The following is a 14,930-nucleotide window of genomic DNA, read 5'->3' on the forward strand; positions in this document are numbered from 1 at the left end:
CTCTCTCTCTCTCTCTCTCTCTCTCTCTCTCTCTCTCTCTCTCTTTCTCTCTCTCTCTCTGGACCAGCACCAAGTGACAAGAGCCAGGCCTGGCCACAGCAGTATACCTATTTTTAAGCAACTGAATAAATTATTGCAAATCCAACCCCTAGACTATTAAACTGCTATTTGTGTTATGCTCTTAGCAAATATTTAAGAAAATGGCTTCATGTTTATGACACAGTGTTGTGGGAAGGAAAGCAAGATATAAAAACATATGATTCCAATTTTCTAAGTGACAATAGATATAAACTTCGATATTATTTCTTAGTAATGGGAATAACTATAATCTATATTACTATAGTGTATTAAAATTGACATTTTACTACAATTGTAGATTAAATATAATTTACTTGTGTACTTTGTTTTATCTACGTACTGATATTTATATTTACATTAACATTGACCAATCCATTATGTTAACTTATACCACTGAACATAACAAGGGTTTCCTTAACACATCAGCAATATGGAAATATGGCTTTAGGCTTTATTTAATTTTTATTTTTAATCATTTAAATATCCAAGTGACTTTGAGGAGAGATGACACATTTATATGATACAAATTTAAATGTATCAAAGTTGCCTTCCCATCATAGCCAGCCACCTAGCATTTTCTTCTGGGGCAACTAAGTTGCCCATTTTCTGTTTATACCCTTAGAGCATCAGTCCCCAGGCTTTACGGCAAAGGGAACCAGTTTCACAGAAGATAATGTTTCTATAGGAGGTGGAGGTGGAGGATGGAGGAACGATGTGGGGAAGATTCAAAGGAGCGCACAACCTAGATCCCTCTCAGGCACACTTCACAGTGGGGTTTGCGTTCCTACGAGAAACCACTGCAGACACTAATGATGGGGAGCAGCTACAAATACCGATGAAACTTGGCTTTCCCCCCTTCTGTTGTGTGGCCCAGTTCCTAACAGGCCTCAGACCGGTATCAGTTTGTGCTCCAGAAGTAGTGCTTGTCTATGTAAGTCACAGATGCGTTTTCTCCATTTAGCAGTGTAAGTCAAACACAGTCCCCATCAGCGCACTGGTCAATTTCCAAAACTCCGTCTCATACCCCCAGTCGATGCACCTGACTTATCCAGTGAGTTCTTATTGCTGAGCACTTGGGTTCTTTCAACCCTTTTGCTCGTGGACAAGTTTGCCACGGCTACTCTGTCCATTCACCACTCAGGACACCTGCACCCTGTCTATGTACTTGACACTAGTGACAGCAAGTCAGCATACTCTGTGAAACGCCCTGAGAGCAGTGAGACCCCTCCCACCCAGGAGCTCCTGTGTCCACCTCAGCTCTGGTCTGTTCACAGACCCCCTGCCACCCTCACCTAAGCAGGAAGGAAGCCGAGGGCCCAAGGGCCTAGGGTCCCATGTCGGTGTCCAGGAGTTCCTGTTCTCTTACAAAACCTAGCCCATCAGCTAGAACACTCTTACCTGTTCTCCTGTCTCCCCAGGCTTCCCAGGGAATCCATCCAGGCCTCGCTCCCCCTGAGAAAGAAGGAAAGTGAATAAATATAATGGACACTGATGGCCAGGCAGCAGCCTACTGGCCATTGTCACGGAAATGATGGGCAAGCAAAGGTCCTGGGCATCTGTCTGTGCTCAGCTCCAGTCTCCAACAGGAACTGCTGCACACAGGAGTGTAAAAGGCACACACCAGCCATGGAGTTGAGTGCATTTGGGGTCAAGGGCTGGAAGACAGATTCATATCTCCCTCTCAGCTTCCAAATCTGTGACTCAGGGATGGCCACGCAGGTCGTCTGAGCTGCATGCTTTCCTCGTCATGAGGATCTTCATTGGGTCAAAGTAATAGGGGAAGTTTGCACACAGTCAGCAGATTGCAGACACATTTCATGCAACACACATTCATCTTATAAATACACGCAACCATCCTCTATTTCCCCAGTGCCTAGGACAAACCTAGGAACGGACTGCTGACAACAGCCGTCATCCTCACAGCCTTCTGACCTCCATCCACCTGCTTATGTTCGCACACACTCAGCCTTGACTCTCTTACTACCTAGTACCTGGTCACTTCACCTCTCTGAGCCTGCCCTGTTCACTGTGCCTCACGGGGATGGTGATACGCTACTACACAGAAGACTCTATGACTAAGGAGACCATACCTCTAAAACACCGGCCTGTGTGGGACAGGAAGTGCCAGTGTCCTCCTTCTACCTCCACACTGCTTCCCTGGCCCCCGGGCTGGTGCCCACAGATGTTGTAGGCTCTACTCGCAGGTTAGCTCAGGTCCAGTGTTCTCAGCTGGCATTGTCCTTCCAGATTTCAAAAACCCAGGTGATGGTGAAACACAAGTGCTCACAAAGGCAGACTGACTGGTACCAGCAGTCTGCTCTGCAGTGGCTTCCTCTGCCTTGTTTGTTGTCCCCTCTGCAGGCTGCTAAGCTCCCTCCAGGGCTCAACTTCAGTGTCACCTACTTGACTTTGTGGTCTAGTTGGACACCCTACTCTGTTCAGGCATGCTCACATGTGCATCCCTCTAATTCAGCTTACAGGCATTACCCCATCTGCTTTCCTGTTCACAGAGGACAAGTGGTGTGGCTGTTCTTTATCATCACGTCCCCAAGACTGGCCCAAAGTGCACAGTGTGGGCCCAGATGACACTTTTGGACTGACATAAAAAACATTCCAAACTCTCCCTGGATTTCCTTGGAATTTTCTTGCCCAAACTGCTATTTCCTTCTTTCATTTCTTTGTTACAATGGGTATCTCTCTTTCCTAATGCTGTGTCACGTGATCAAAGCGCAGTAGCTTTTTGCTCCTTGCTGCTGTGTTGGTGCTGTTCCCTATGGCCCATCTCTGCGACATCAGGCCCAGGTGGGGCTTCTCACAGATGAGATGCAGAGGCACTTTCTCCTTCAAGTGTCGGTTCCCCTTCTTGTCCTCCCGGTTAGCAGGCTTCCTGGAGAAAGTCTCTCTCTCTTCCTCTCCCCCCCCCTCCACCCCCTATGACTGGAGACAAATTCAATGCTTCCCTCCCCAGTTCAAGTAGGGTTGGGGGGAAGCAGCACAACTTAGTTTCCCAAGTGGTGGCCCCAGTGGGTCACTGCCATCTGCCCAGAACCCCTTCCAAATTCACTGATTTGAACGGGGTGGGGGATGTTTCTGTTTTGGGAACCTTCCTCAGCTCTGCAGTTTGTGGTTTCTTCTCATCTTGCATCAATGTAAACATAATCATGTTTCCATCTTTCAGAAATTATTTCATATATCCAGACAACCGAGGTACCTATTTCTACTTTCAGAAGCCAGTATGTATTACTTCTTTTAAAAGTCCTCTCATCACAGGAGACTTGGTGCAATCAAGAGAAGAGCTGTCTACATTCTCTCTCAAACCAGTTCTTGCTTCATCTCCCTGTGTGGTTTGCAGGCTTCAGGACAGATGAGGAAACTGAGGCCTGAGGGCAAGAAACTACTTAACTCCAGCTGAGCATGAGGTGCTGGCATGACAGCCAGGGGCTCCTGACCCTTAACCCTCAGCCTGTTCTCGCCACCTGCAAGCCTGAACAGGGCTGGGCAGCATTCCAGACTCTTCCTTGGTCCCCAGGCCGGATGAGTTGGTCATGGTCTTGGAGTCTATGGGATTTCTCCTTCCATGTATGGGTGAGACGCTGACAGCCACAGGGGTCTACTGTGTCCTGCAGCACCTAGAACTGAATGATGGAAGAGGACAAAAGCTGGAGACCCCTGGCTCAGAGAGAAGGCAGATGCGATGACTGGGTGCCACTTTACAAGTTCTGCCTTGAAGCAGAGGGCTCAGCTTGTGCCCAAGGCCATTCCTTACTGCCTCACACTTGCAAGCAGGGAGGAGTGGACCTGGAGCCAAGGCCCAGCTGGAACTGGCACAGTAGCAGGGGTAGGGAGGGCCAAGTGGGCACGGGGAGTGTGGTGAAGGCCTTGTCAGCATCTGGGCACCCAGGCGTGCTGTCAGTGGGTGTCCATCAGAGGGTCACATGAATGAAGATGAGGAGATGAAGAGGGGAGTAGAAAGAGCAGAGGGCAGGGGGACAGAGAGACAGAGACCAGGAAACATCACAGCAGAAGGGCATGGAGGAGGAAAGGCGCTCACCTCATGGCAGCCAGGGAACAGGGAGGGTGAGAAAGCATGTGCTGGCTGCTCCTTCCTTCCCTTCTGGTTCTATTCCACCAGGGCCCAGCCTAGTAGAAGGTCCCGCTCAGTTCAGGACTGGTCTCCCCTCCGTTTGCTGTCCCACCTGCCAATTATCTCTGGGGGTACCTCACAGATACACCCAAAAGTGTGCTTTATGCATTTCTCAACCCAATCAAGCCGACAATCAAGGCCAATCATCAATCCTCAAAAGGGAGCTGTGGCATTCCTGTCCCAGTGCTCACTGTGAAACCCACAGAGCATTCCCAGCCCCTCAACCCAAATCACAGGCAGTTCCACATATCTGACAGCAGAGGGTGCACTGGCCCCGCTCACAACGGAACTTGAGGCTGTGGGCTGCCCACTCCAGTTTAAAGACTTTATGATGCGCCATTCACGATGCAAGGGGGCCACGCCTTCTGTTCCTACCCCACCTCCTCATCCATAGTAGAAACTGGTTGTCAAACCAGAGGAATATCTGGGGTCACTTTCCTGGAAATTAGCCCCAGCCCTCCTTCATGCCTTACTCCCAGGAGATAACCTGCCTGCCCAATTTCCCATTTGTTCTCTTGACCACCTTTCCCCCACCCTGTGTTCTACTCCCTCCCGGGTGCATGCCTTCCTGTGTGTTGCCCCTTCCTCCCCTGCTCCACCTTCCTTGTCCCCGTAGGACGGAGCCCCATTCACTGGCCAGCACTGCACGACTGTCAAGGTTCACAACTTCCTCGGGTCCACCACTGTGGTCCAGCGCCGCTGTGACTGCACATTTTCCTGGCCTGCAACTGCATGGCCCCCTGTGAGCCTCTTCTCATTGCTGACCTCCACCTACCACCTCAAAGACAACACAGAGGGAACAGGGCGGCCCATGCCATGGGCACACAGATGACAGCTCTCTCCACTTCCATTTCCACGGCCTCTGCCAGAACTCTAACCCCTTCAACCTACTGCGGAGGGACATTCACAGTGCTCTGTGCCTTTGCTTTAGTTCTGGGTACAAATCTTTTGCAGAAATGTAACCTGGTCCTCAGAGAGTTGCAATGAAAGATAAGTCAGACCATCACCACCAACTAGAATGCAGATGCCTCTTCAAGGCCCTCTGTCCGCATCCAGGATGGTTTCTCTTGGAACCCAGGCCCCCACATCTCTGCCTCCCCAGGACTCTCAGACTGAAGCTGGCATACCCTGCCTTCCCTGCTAGCTGTTTTACTGGGCAGGACTCTCCTGAGAAGTAGCTTGTAACCTCCACAGATTTGGCATGCTCAGGAAGTGAACAGACACATGTCCGGTACCAACTGATGCCAACACAGGACTCAGTGTACTCCAGAAGATCACTGAGCCACCTGCTAGACTCGGGCTTCATGGTGAGGCCTCAGGTAAAAGGCTGCACAGAACACATTTTGTTGGTCCTCAGGAAGTTCAGACCCACCCTCATCCAGCAAGGGGATAATGCCCTCACCCCATGGTGCGAGAAAGAGTGCAGCCTCCTTGGGAGGGTAGAAGCAGGTTTCTGAGGACCTGAGAGTTGTGTGGGCTACCTGCACCCTTCCAGGAACCTCTGAGCCAATTCTCAGCCACCAAGGGCCTGTCCTTATCCTTCAGGTGGGGCTTGGTGGCCCCCATCCAGTTCTAAGAGCAGCCCAACCTACAGATACCAGAGGAAGTGTGTGGAGGGTACTCAGGGCACTGGTGCCTGTGATCTCAATTTGCTGGGCTGCTGTTCCATAAAGGGAGGCTGGATAACCCAGGGAATGTGTCTCCTTTGCCCCACCCAACAGATATCTTAAAGTCAGAGGGGTTAAGGCCTGTCGAAGGTCCTAGGGCTCACAGCAGCACCACTATGAGGACATCCAGTCCCCTGACTCCTAAGCCGGCACTCTCTCCATCTCACTGTGTGCCTTGTCTCTGAGCTTTCCTGTTCAGGATGCCTGGAGAATGAATGTTCCCAGCTAGCCATAGTTGTCAGGGGACATGCTTTTATGGAAAGAACTGGGGCACAGAACGTCCAGTGTTTTATTTCTTCAGTGAATGGACTCTGCTCACTGTGCCTTGCTAGATGCACCTTACAGTTTGCCAATCATCCCAAGCCCAGCAGCACAGACAGCACATTTTGGCTTCACTGAGCCAGGATCACCAGGACCTCCTCACACATGCAGAGCCTGAGTCACCCTGCTGTCTGCAGAGGCTCTTTCTGCAAACCCCCAAAGGATATGCTGTCTGTTGTGTAACAGAGAACAGCTCTCACTGGGCTGCTGGGGTGGCCACGGTGATGGGCAGGTAGGTCTCTCAGCTAAGACAGAGCTGGGACTCCGAGAGGCCAGGCAGCTGGAGGAGCGTGTCTGCGGGAAGATGGACACTTCCTTCTTGCTGACCTAAGAAGTGAGGGAGGTTCCTGAGAAAAATAATGATACTAAGCAGCCACTGAAGACAAGAACTGGAAAGGGCCCAAAGTGTCACGGAGCACATCATCCTTGCAGGAAAAATGAGAAATGGAGGCGCAGAGAACAGAGACACTGTCCTCAAATCATGAGAACATAAGAAAGGGAGGCAGAAGTTCTGTGTAAAGCTGAGCTAGGGGAGTCCCGTCTCACATCCCTTAGCCCTCTCTCTTCATGTCTGTCTGTCTCTCTCTCATCTTATCTACAGTGATAACCCACTGCCCAGCACCATTCTAAGCTTCTGAACTGAGTCCACATTGAGGTGTTATGCAGTCAGTGATACACATAATCTCTGCATTTAAAAATTCTCAGACTCAGAAGTTAAGTCACTTTCCACACTAGAGAGGCCCCGGCCTGGGGCCCCACACAGAAATTCTAGGATTAACAGTGCAGGGAGACAGCAATGCCACCCAATAAGGGTGAAGAGAATCATGCTGGACTCCCCCCGTCCGACCTCACCTGCATGTGGCCCTCCACTCCCTTGGCTTCCCAAAAAGGAGGTTTCTGCAGGAGGAAGAGCTGTGGGCCAACTCAGAGACAGTCCTCTGGGGAGAACCTGGTCATTCTGTGCTTCTACCTTGGTGTACCTCAGTGGACAGACAGACCAGGAGTTTCTGGCACTTGCTTTCCTCACAATAGGCCACATCGCATCGGGAAACACATTTCCTCAGGTTCCCCATCTGCATAGTAAGACAAGCACTCCAGCTTTCTCTACAGTCCTTTCCAGATCTGGGACTTTCACAGGAGTGCAGCATTCTTCATTAGCTTTAATAACACCCTCATCCTTCAGGAGCTTGCTGGGGAAGCTGCCAACATCGCATGGAAAAGGCTTTTGATTCAAAGCAGTGTTCCTGCCAAAACAAAGCCGTGACCATGTGCAGATGGGTTTCTCCGGGATAGGAGAGAACATCCTTGCATGTGTCAGTCATGTGCTAGACACTTTGTTTCTCTGACCTCATCCAACCAAAGCTTCAGGGAAGTAATTAATTTTCATTCTTTTGGGTTTTTTTTTTTGGTGGTACCAGGGATTGAACTCGAGACCTCGTGCTTGCAAGGCAGGCAGCAGAACCACTGAGCTAAATTACTGGCCCTTAATTTCCATTCTTTAGGGGAGGAAACTGAAGTTCCAGTAGCTCAAGTGGCTGTCCCAGCTCATATGAACAAAGCTGCCTGGCACACAGCCCCAGAGCCCTCACCTTTTCAGTCTTCAGTCTCTGAGAAAGCAAATCCTACTACTGCTCAGCTCAGCTGACACTACCGCATCCAGGAGAGTGGAGGCCGTATTCACACGGTGGCCTGCTCCAGAGCGCTACCTCCCTGTGACGTTTCCGCTCACAAGACAGCTTCCTGTTAGATGTTTGCTCCACTTTTGTGACTTCATCAAAATAAATCATCTGGACTCATACTACACATCTCCAGACTGTCCAGGTTCAGGCACTTGTTGGTGAAGGCCTTCTGTACCGAGTACCATTTTGGTTTCTTCAGCATCTCCCACCTGGTGCCAAAAACTGTGACAGCATGTCACAGGATAAGAACTGCCTGTGAACTTCACTCCTGTGTTTCCACAGGCAGTGAAGACCTAGGAATCAGGAAGATGTGTGTGTGTGATGCTCCAGATATAACAAATGAACACAGTGTAAGTGACCAAGGCTCTGGGGCTTCTACAGGTACAGAAATCGGAATTCTGGGACAGGCCAGGTGTCTAGGAAGATTCTGGAGGAGCAATGCTGGAGCCAAGAGTCAGAGAAATTCAGGCAAAGACTTGAGAAAGGCAGACTGGCACCTTGGAGTGTGGGTGAGCTAGTGGAGGAATAAATGGGTGAATAAATCAATTTAACTATCTGCATGGCTCTAATCAGATTGTAGGCTACATGAGTCAGATGGCATGTATATATATATTTTTTTGAATATTTTATGGCACATTTAAAATAATATGGACTGAAAGCATAGTCTGCGATACTTAGGGGCTGTATTCAATTTTTTTTTCATAAGATGGAAGACAAGGCAGGAGGCCTCTATCAGCCCAGCACCATGTGTCATTGGGCTGACAGTCCCAGCACCTTGTGTAGACCAGCTGACAGATGCCGGGCTGGGAGGCACCTCGGGTTCACAGTGCAGGTCTGTAGGAAGAATGAAGACTCAAGGAAGAAAGGGATCACGTTTTCTAAATTTCCCTTTCCCCCTTCTTATCAGTGCTGAGCGACATGAGCCCACATCCCCTGCACCCATGGAATGTTGCGGCACACTGGCCCAGATGAAGTGAGCTGAGGCCCCATGAGCAACTCCTCTGTAGGCCCTCAACGTGACCCCGCCTGTCTTTGGGTCCCTGGGTGTCCCTTGCCCAGTCTTGGCACAGGCCTTAAGTGAGTGGAGAAGCCACCTGCATGGCCTCCCTAGGGGAGAAGCCTTCTCAGGCTGACCAGGGCTTCTGGGTTTCTCACGTTGGTACTGGGTCTGAAGCTAATGACCAAAGTTCTGGGGTTCTGGGGTGCACATCCCCTCCAAATATAGCTGCTGCTTGTCTATACACAACCCAACCCTGCCCAGCCTACTCTCCTTTGCTTGTGATTCCATAACTCCCACTTACCTACTACCCTTCCTTCAGGAAGTGTGGTCTTGGACTTGGGATGTTACGGAGTCATTATGCATTCCTGGATCCAGCAGACACTTACCAAGGGCCAGCGACATCCCAGAGTCCACAGTCAGCACTGCATAGCTGCAGCATGTGCTGAGTGGACCTTGAAAACATCTCTTTTGCCACTATGCTCTCCTAAGGTAGGTAGGGCCTATGCCTCCATCCTCCCTGGACTGGATGTTCCACACCCCAGCCTGCAGCCCTGGCTGAGCTCTCTGGTGAAAGCAAGGACATGAACTCCCACGCATCTGCCTTCAGCCTGAGATTCTCTGAAGCTCACCACACACTCTGAACACCCCTGAGCTTCAGTGTTCCTCTTGTTCCCATAGCCCAGCCCTGCTGCCAGGTCAGCCCCCCACTTTGCTTGCTCTTGCCCATTGGATCCTCACTCCACTGAGTCCAGGGCTGCCCAACGGCCCAATCCACAGTGCATCCACATTCACAGTTCTTCCCAGAGTCACTTTCAAGTCCCTAGAATTGGAAAAGGAGAAGAGCCACAGAAGAATATCTAACTGGTGAGCAAGTAGATGGACACAGTAGAACTCTTGAGGCTGACACAGGAGGAGCAAGAGTTTGAGCCTGGCCTGGGCAATTTAGCTATACCTTGTGTCAAAATAAAACATAAAAATAGGTATGGGATGTATATCAATGTGAAAGCCCTGGGTTCAATCCCACTACCACACGAACACACACACACACACACACACACACACACACACACACACGCACACATACAAAGGGCCTCCAAATACTCAGGGGATGCAAATGCTTACACCAGGGTAGCATTCATTGTGATGATACCAGTGACCAAGGAAATGTGCTTTCAGGGGCACAAACGGGCTCCTATTCTCTGACAAATAGCTTTGCTTCTGAAAAGCAGCCTAAATAAATAATCCCAAACTCAAAAATAAAGAGAGAAACAAAGCTATAGTTTTGAAAGCACCCACCAAAGTATTATTTGTAATAGCAAAACCCTACAATCAACGTTAAACGAACAACACCAGGGGAAGGAGCACAGGAACTGAGGTTTCCTCAGTGGTGGAGCACTGCCCAGTCATTGTGAATAAGTCCTAATAACTGCATAGCAGGCAGGAGAAATCACCACTTAAGAAACAACAAAGAGCACAACGAAGTGAATACTCAGGGTTGGCTGCATAAAGATAATTGGATCGGCAAGGGCGAATCCTGCAGAGTAGGCCAGAGTGCTGGCTGTAACTCTACTAAGATGGCAAAATCAGAGCATTTTTCATTATATTCCAAATATATGAAATAAAACTAAACTACTCAGTGGTGGTGAAAATTCCTTATAAAAGGAGAGAAGTATGTGCAGTGGCAGGAGAGAGCAGAGTGAACCCTGAGCAGGTGTCAGGTGTAGCTGAGGGCAAAAGTAAAGCCCAGATCCTGGACTACTTATTCCATGACTTGAGGAACTGGCCAAGTGGTCTGGGGAGGGTGCTGAGAACTCAGTGTCAACCTGTGGCTTGACAAGTCCTTGGTCCTCACCCAGCTGAACTCTGAACAGCCCATGGCATTAACATGTGGATGATCCTGGTCTGAGAATTCTTCTATGGCCACCTGGTGGTGTGTTAAGAAGGGACAGCCATTGGAAGCCCCGCCTGGCTGTGCTGGCCACTGTGGTAACCCAAGCTGAAGAGGCTAAGTGTAGCCCTGACGAGCAAAGCTCCAGTGTGGTCACCACCACCACTGTGGGCACCATGCCTCTTCCGTCTCAATGACAGCCAAGGTAACACAGAGCAGAGATGTGATGTTACTTGCCAAATAAGATGTGATCCAGGACAGCAGGTAGGACCTCCAGCACCCTAGTCTAAGGTGCTTAGACACCTCTGTGGACTGGAAGCTCTGTCATTGAGCTCTTTCTCCCAGCAGGCAAGGATGGGAAGACCCACAGATACCAAGGACACCAGCTTGTGGCAAGACGAATACTTTGGGTAGAGAATTAATAGACTATATAAGCAGGATGGGAAGACCCACAGATACCAAGGACACCAGCTTGTGGCAAGAGGAATTCTTTGGGTAGAGAATTAATAGACTATATAAGCAGGGCATGGTGGCGCATGCCTGTAATCCCAGCAATCAGGAGACTGAGGCAGGAGGATCGCTGTGAGTTCCAGATCAGTCTCAACTACATAGTGAGACCCTGTCTCAAAAAACCAAAAAAAGACTATTTATATTGCAGTGCCCCACAGACGTGCACACGCGCGCGCGCACACACACACACACACACACACACACACACACACACACACGTGCAGAGGACAGTCTCTGGCACCTTCTCCCTCTTTTTCATGGAAAGAAGTACTGACTGGTTCAGGTAAACTGTAAATACCTTTTCTCCTCGAGTCCCTCGTTCGCCTCGTTCTCCTTGAAGTCCCTGGAGGAAGAAAGAGCAGTGACCCACCATGACCAGGTATAGGACCAGGTATAGTTTCTCTGCCTGTACAATGGCCTCTCTAACCTCTGAAGTCCTGGGGAGAACCCTCTGGGCAGCTCCCAGCCCAGGGCACCAGGACAGTGGTGGCGAAGACCTATCCCATTGTGTGGTCTCAGACACCTGCACATTCTCATGAGAGGCAAAAATGGGTGCATCAGGTCCTCACAGCAGCAGGATGAGACACAGTTGAACTCAGCTGGCCAAGGGCTGATTCAGGCTTTGGGATCAGTCCCCACACCATGCGGAGCCTGCAAAGTCCATCATGACTGTGGATTCCAGGAAGGGATCCCAACACTGAACTGGAGACTCAGGGTCCTCTAGCTCACATCCTCCACCTTCCCTGGGGACACCACGGCCATCCACCCTCCTTTCCCTAGAGCAGCACCTATACGATGTGCTCTGTGTGTCCTCTCCTTCCTCACAGAAAGGACCTTCTACAGAAAGGGTATTAAACATGGCAGAGACTGCCCAGACCTATTTGCTGATCCCAGGGGTAGAACGTACATCTTTGGCCTGCAGAAAAACATAGGGCCAAAGCCACAAGATGCTGTCCCGAGGGACAGAGGGTCTTCAGGACCACCCAGGTCAGAGGCAAGTGCACACCGATGCCATTTTAACCCCATCTAAATAATTTGTCCTCACACACTGAAATCAGAGTTGTTCTTTTTTTTCAATTCTATTAGTAGTGTTTGCAGTGCGTTATGATTACACTCCTCATGGGGAGTTGATACACACACCTAACACATCTTAATTCTTTTTTCAAACCCTTCCCCTCTCTCTCCTCTTTCCAACTCTTGGTCTCCCTCCCATCTGCAAAAGACATGTCTCTATTTTATACTACCTATCTTTCATTTTGCTCTTTATATTTTGGGTTTCTCGTATAAGAGAAATCATGCAATATTTAACCTTGCATGTCTGATTTACCTCACTCAACATTCTTGTCTCAAGGTGCATCCATTTTCCTACAAGTGACTCAGGTTTATCTTTACGTAGAGTAGTACTCCACTGTGTGTAAATACCACACTTTCCTTATTCATTCATCTGTTGATGGGCATACAGGTCTCTTCCCAGATTTAGTTATTATGAATTGTGTTTCTATAAACATAGGTATGCACATATCAATCACACAAGAAACATCATCAAAAATCAACAAATAGAGTCATGTCAATTTAGAAACCTTCTGCACAGCTGATTTCAGGGTGCTTGGAAGTCCACAGGGCAATGCATGCTGCTTTGTTTGAAAATGACTTTTTATATTGCTTCTTTCATTTGGAAATAATCCCAAACATTTTGTAATGAGAATCAAGAATAGGACTAATGAGGAGTCATGTCAATTTAGAAACCTTCTGCACAGCTGAGATCAGGGTGCTTGGAAGTCCACAGGGCAATGCATGCTGCTTTGTTTGAAAATGACTTTTATGTTGCTTCTTTCATTTGGAAATAATCCCAAACATTTTGTAATGAGAATCAAGAATAGGACTAATGTCTAAGAAGCCACTGCCCCTTTTATATACCATACTTATGTATTATACATGGCCACTCTGAACACCCATCATGTGTCTATACTGATCTATGGCTAAAACTTCAAAGCACTCCACTTCCCTTCCAGGAGTGCAGGACTGCACAGGTGGATAAAAATGGCTTCTTTAGATCAAATGTCAGAAACTCCTGGGCTCCACTTTGCTTCATTATCTTGGAATGGAGTACCAGGAATATGCATTTAAACCTGTTCCTTAGATGATTCCTAAGTTCCATAACATTGAAGAATTGCAAGTCTGAGAGAAGACAGACCAATATTTTCTTAGCACAAATATGTGCAAGACAGGGGGGTCCCTGTTATGGCTTATATCTAGTTGTCTTCCCCAAAGCATCTTGTGCTCATATGTGGGGCTTTTGGGAGGTGGCTGTATCATGGATGTGTGATACTGGATCATAGGTATATAATACTGCATTAGGCCAGTGATTGGTTTGGTTGCGTACGATGGGTTTACTGAAGGGAAGACTCTCCAGGTGTGGCTTGTAGGCTTATAGCCTTTGTGAAATACAAAGGGAAATAAAGAAGCACATTGTTTACTGCTGCCTGCCGTGGACCATTTCTCCTCTGCCATGCCCCTCCACCATGTCTCTCGGACACCCTCTGCCAGTCCAACTGACTGTGGCCTGAAACCTCTTCCTTTAACTTATGGGTGTCAGGTATTTTGTCCCAGCAACAAGAAAGTAACAGAGACAGGACCATCATGGAGATGTAGGTGCCTGACTTGGGAGAGAGCCCGGCTCTTGATTCCTGGAGAAAGGGACCAAACCCCTCCCAGACAGATGACTTTACTTACTGGTGCCCCAACAAGCCCAGGAGGCCCTGGAAGTCCAGGCAGTCCTTGGGGACCCTGCAGAAGAGTGTTCACAAAGAAAAGATCAGGGATGGAGACAGAGAACCAGGGCCACTTGGTCAGAGATGTTTGGTAGAAGGGCAGCTAGGGTTACATTTATCTCCCCAGGAGACACCGTGCAATCTCAGCTTCCTTGCCCATGAAACCCTGTGCTTCCTGCTTCTTGATGGAGCTGTGATCACACTCTGATCTGCTAAAGCTCAAGGAAATGTTAAGGGCGTGCCTCTGAGCTACCAAACACCCACAGACAGCAGTTCTCATGCCCACGTTTCCTGTGTCCCTGAGCCTGGCATGTTCACAGCTTCCTAAAGGCTGAGACTGACTCCTGTGTCTCCTCACTCACACATAGCCACATTGTCAGCACTGCATGAATGAGTCCTGACAATGAGCCCAGCAGGTCTGAGGAGCCCAAGCCTTCTCTGCTACCCAGACTGTGAACTGCTACCCAAATACCTATTACAATCTGCTAAAATAAAAATGCTCACTTCCTTAGCTAGGGGTAGCCCAAGTTTTGTAATCTATCCTACTGAAATAAAAATAGTGTATATAAGGCATGCGCACATGCCTGCTTCGTTGATTTTAATGGAAATCATGAGATAAATTTTAAAGAAATTTGAGGTCTATAAATAGGGGAAGGGTTATATAAATTATAATAGCATTGGTCTCATGCAATACTAGACATCAATTAAATAGAGTAGATGGTGCCTGCCTCAAGGTGTCTCAAACCTCTTGATAGGCATAAAAGATAAATTCTCAAGTGTATGATCCATTTCTTGTCAGAATTCAGGAGAAATATATGCATGGATGCTTGTGCATACACACACATGTATGGAGCTGTGTGGGAAGGGAAGGG

At 48.8% G+C, this 14,930-nt stretch overlaps 1 protein-coding gene across 1 annotated transcript in view; it reads right to left on the bottom strand.

Moving 5' to 3' along the window:
* Col22a1 (collagen type XXII alpha 1 chain) overlaps positions 1 to 14,930 on the bottom strand; it is a 255,687-nt gene that overhangs the window by 153,988 nt on the left and 86,769 nt on the right. Inside the window, exons 17-19 of the mRNA XM_033759289.1 lie at positions 14,021 to 14,074; positions 11,586 to 11,630; positions 1,477 to 1,530 (exon numbers count right to left, since the gene is read on the bottom strand). Of these exons, the coding sequence (XP_033615180.1) occupies positions 1,477 to 1,530; positions 11,586 to 11,630; positions 14,021 to 14,074 (153 nt within the window). The remainder of the gene's footprint in view (positions 1 to 1,476; positions 1,531 to 11,585; positions 11,631 to 14,020; positions 14,075 to 14,930) is intronic.

This window comes from Fukomys damarensis, unplaced genomic scaffold (assembly GCF_012274545.1).
Source record: "Fukomys damarensis isolate Sample0158 unplaced genomic scaffold, DMR_v1.0_HiC HiC_scaffold_5, whole genome shotgun sequence".
In the NCBI taxonomy this organism is placed as follows: Eukaryota; Metazoa; Chordata; class Mammalia; order Rodentia; family Bathyergidae; genus Fukomys; species Fukomys damarensis.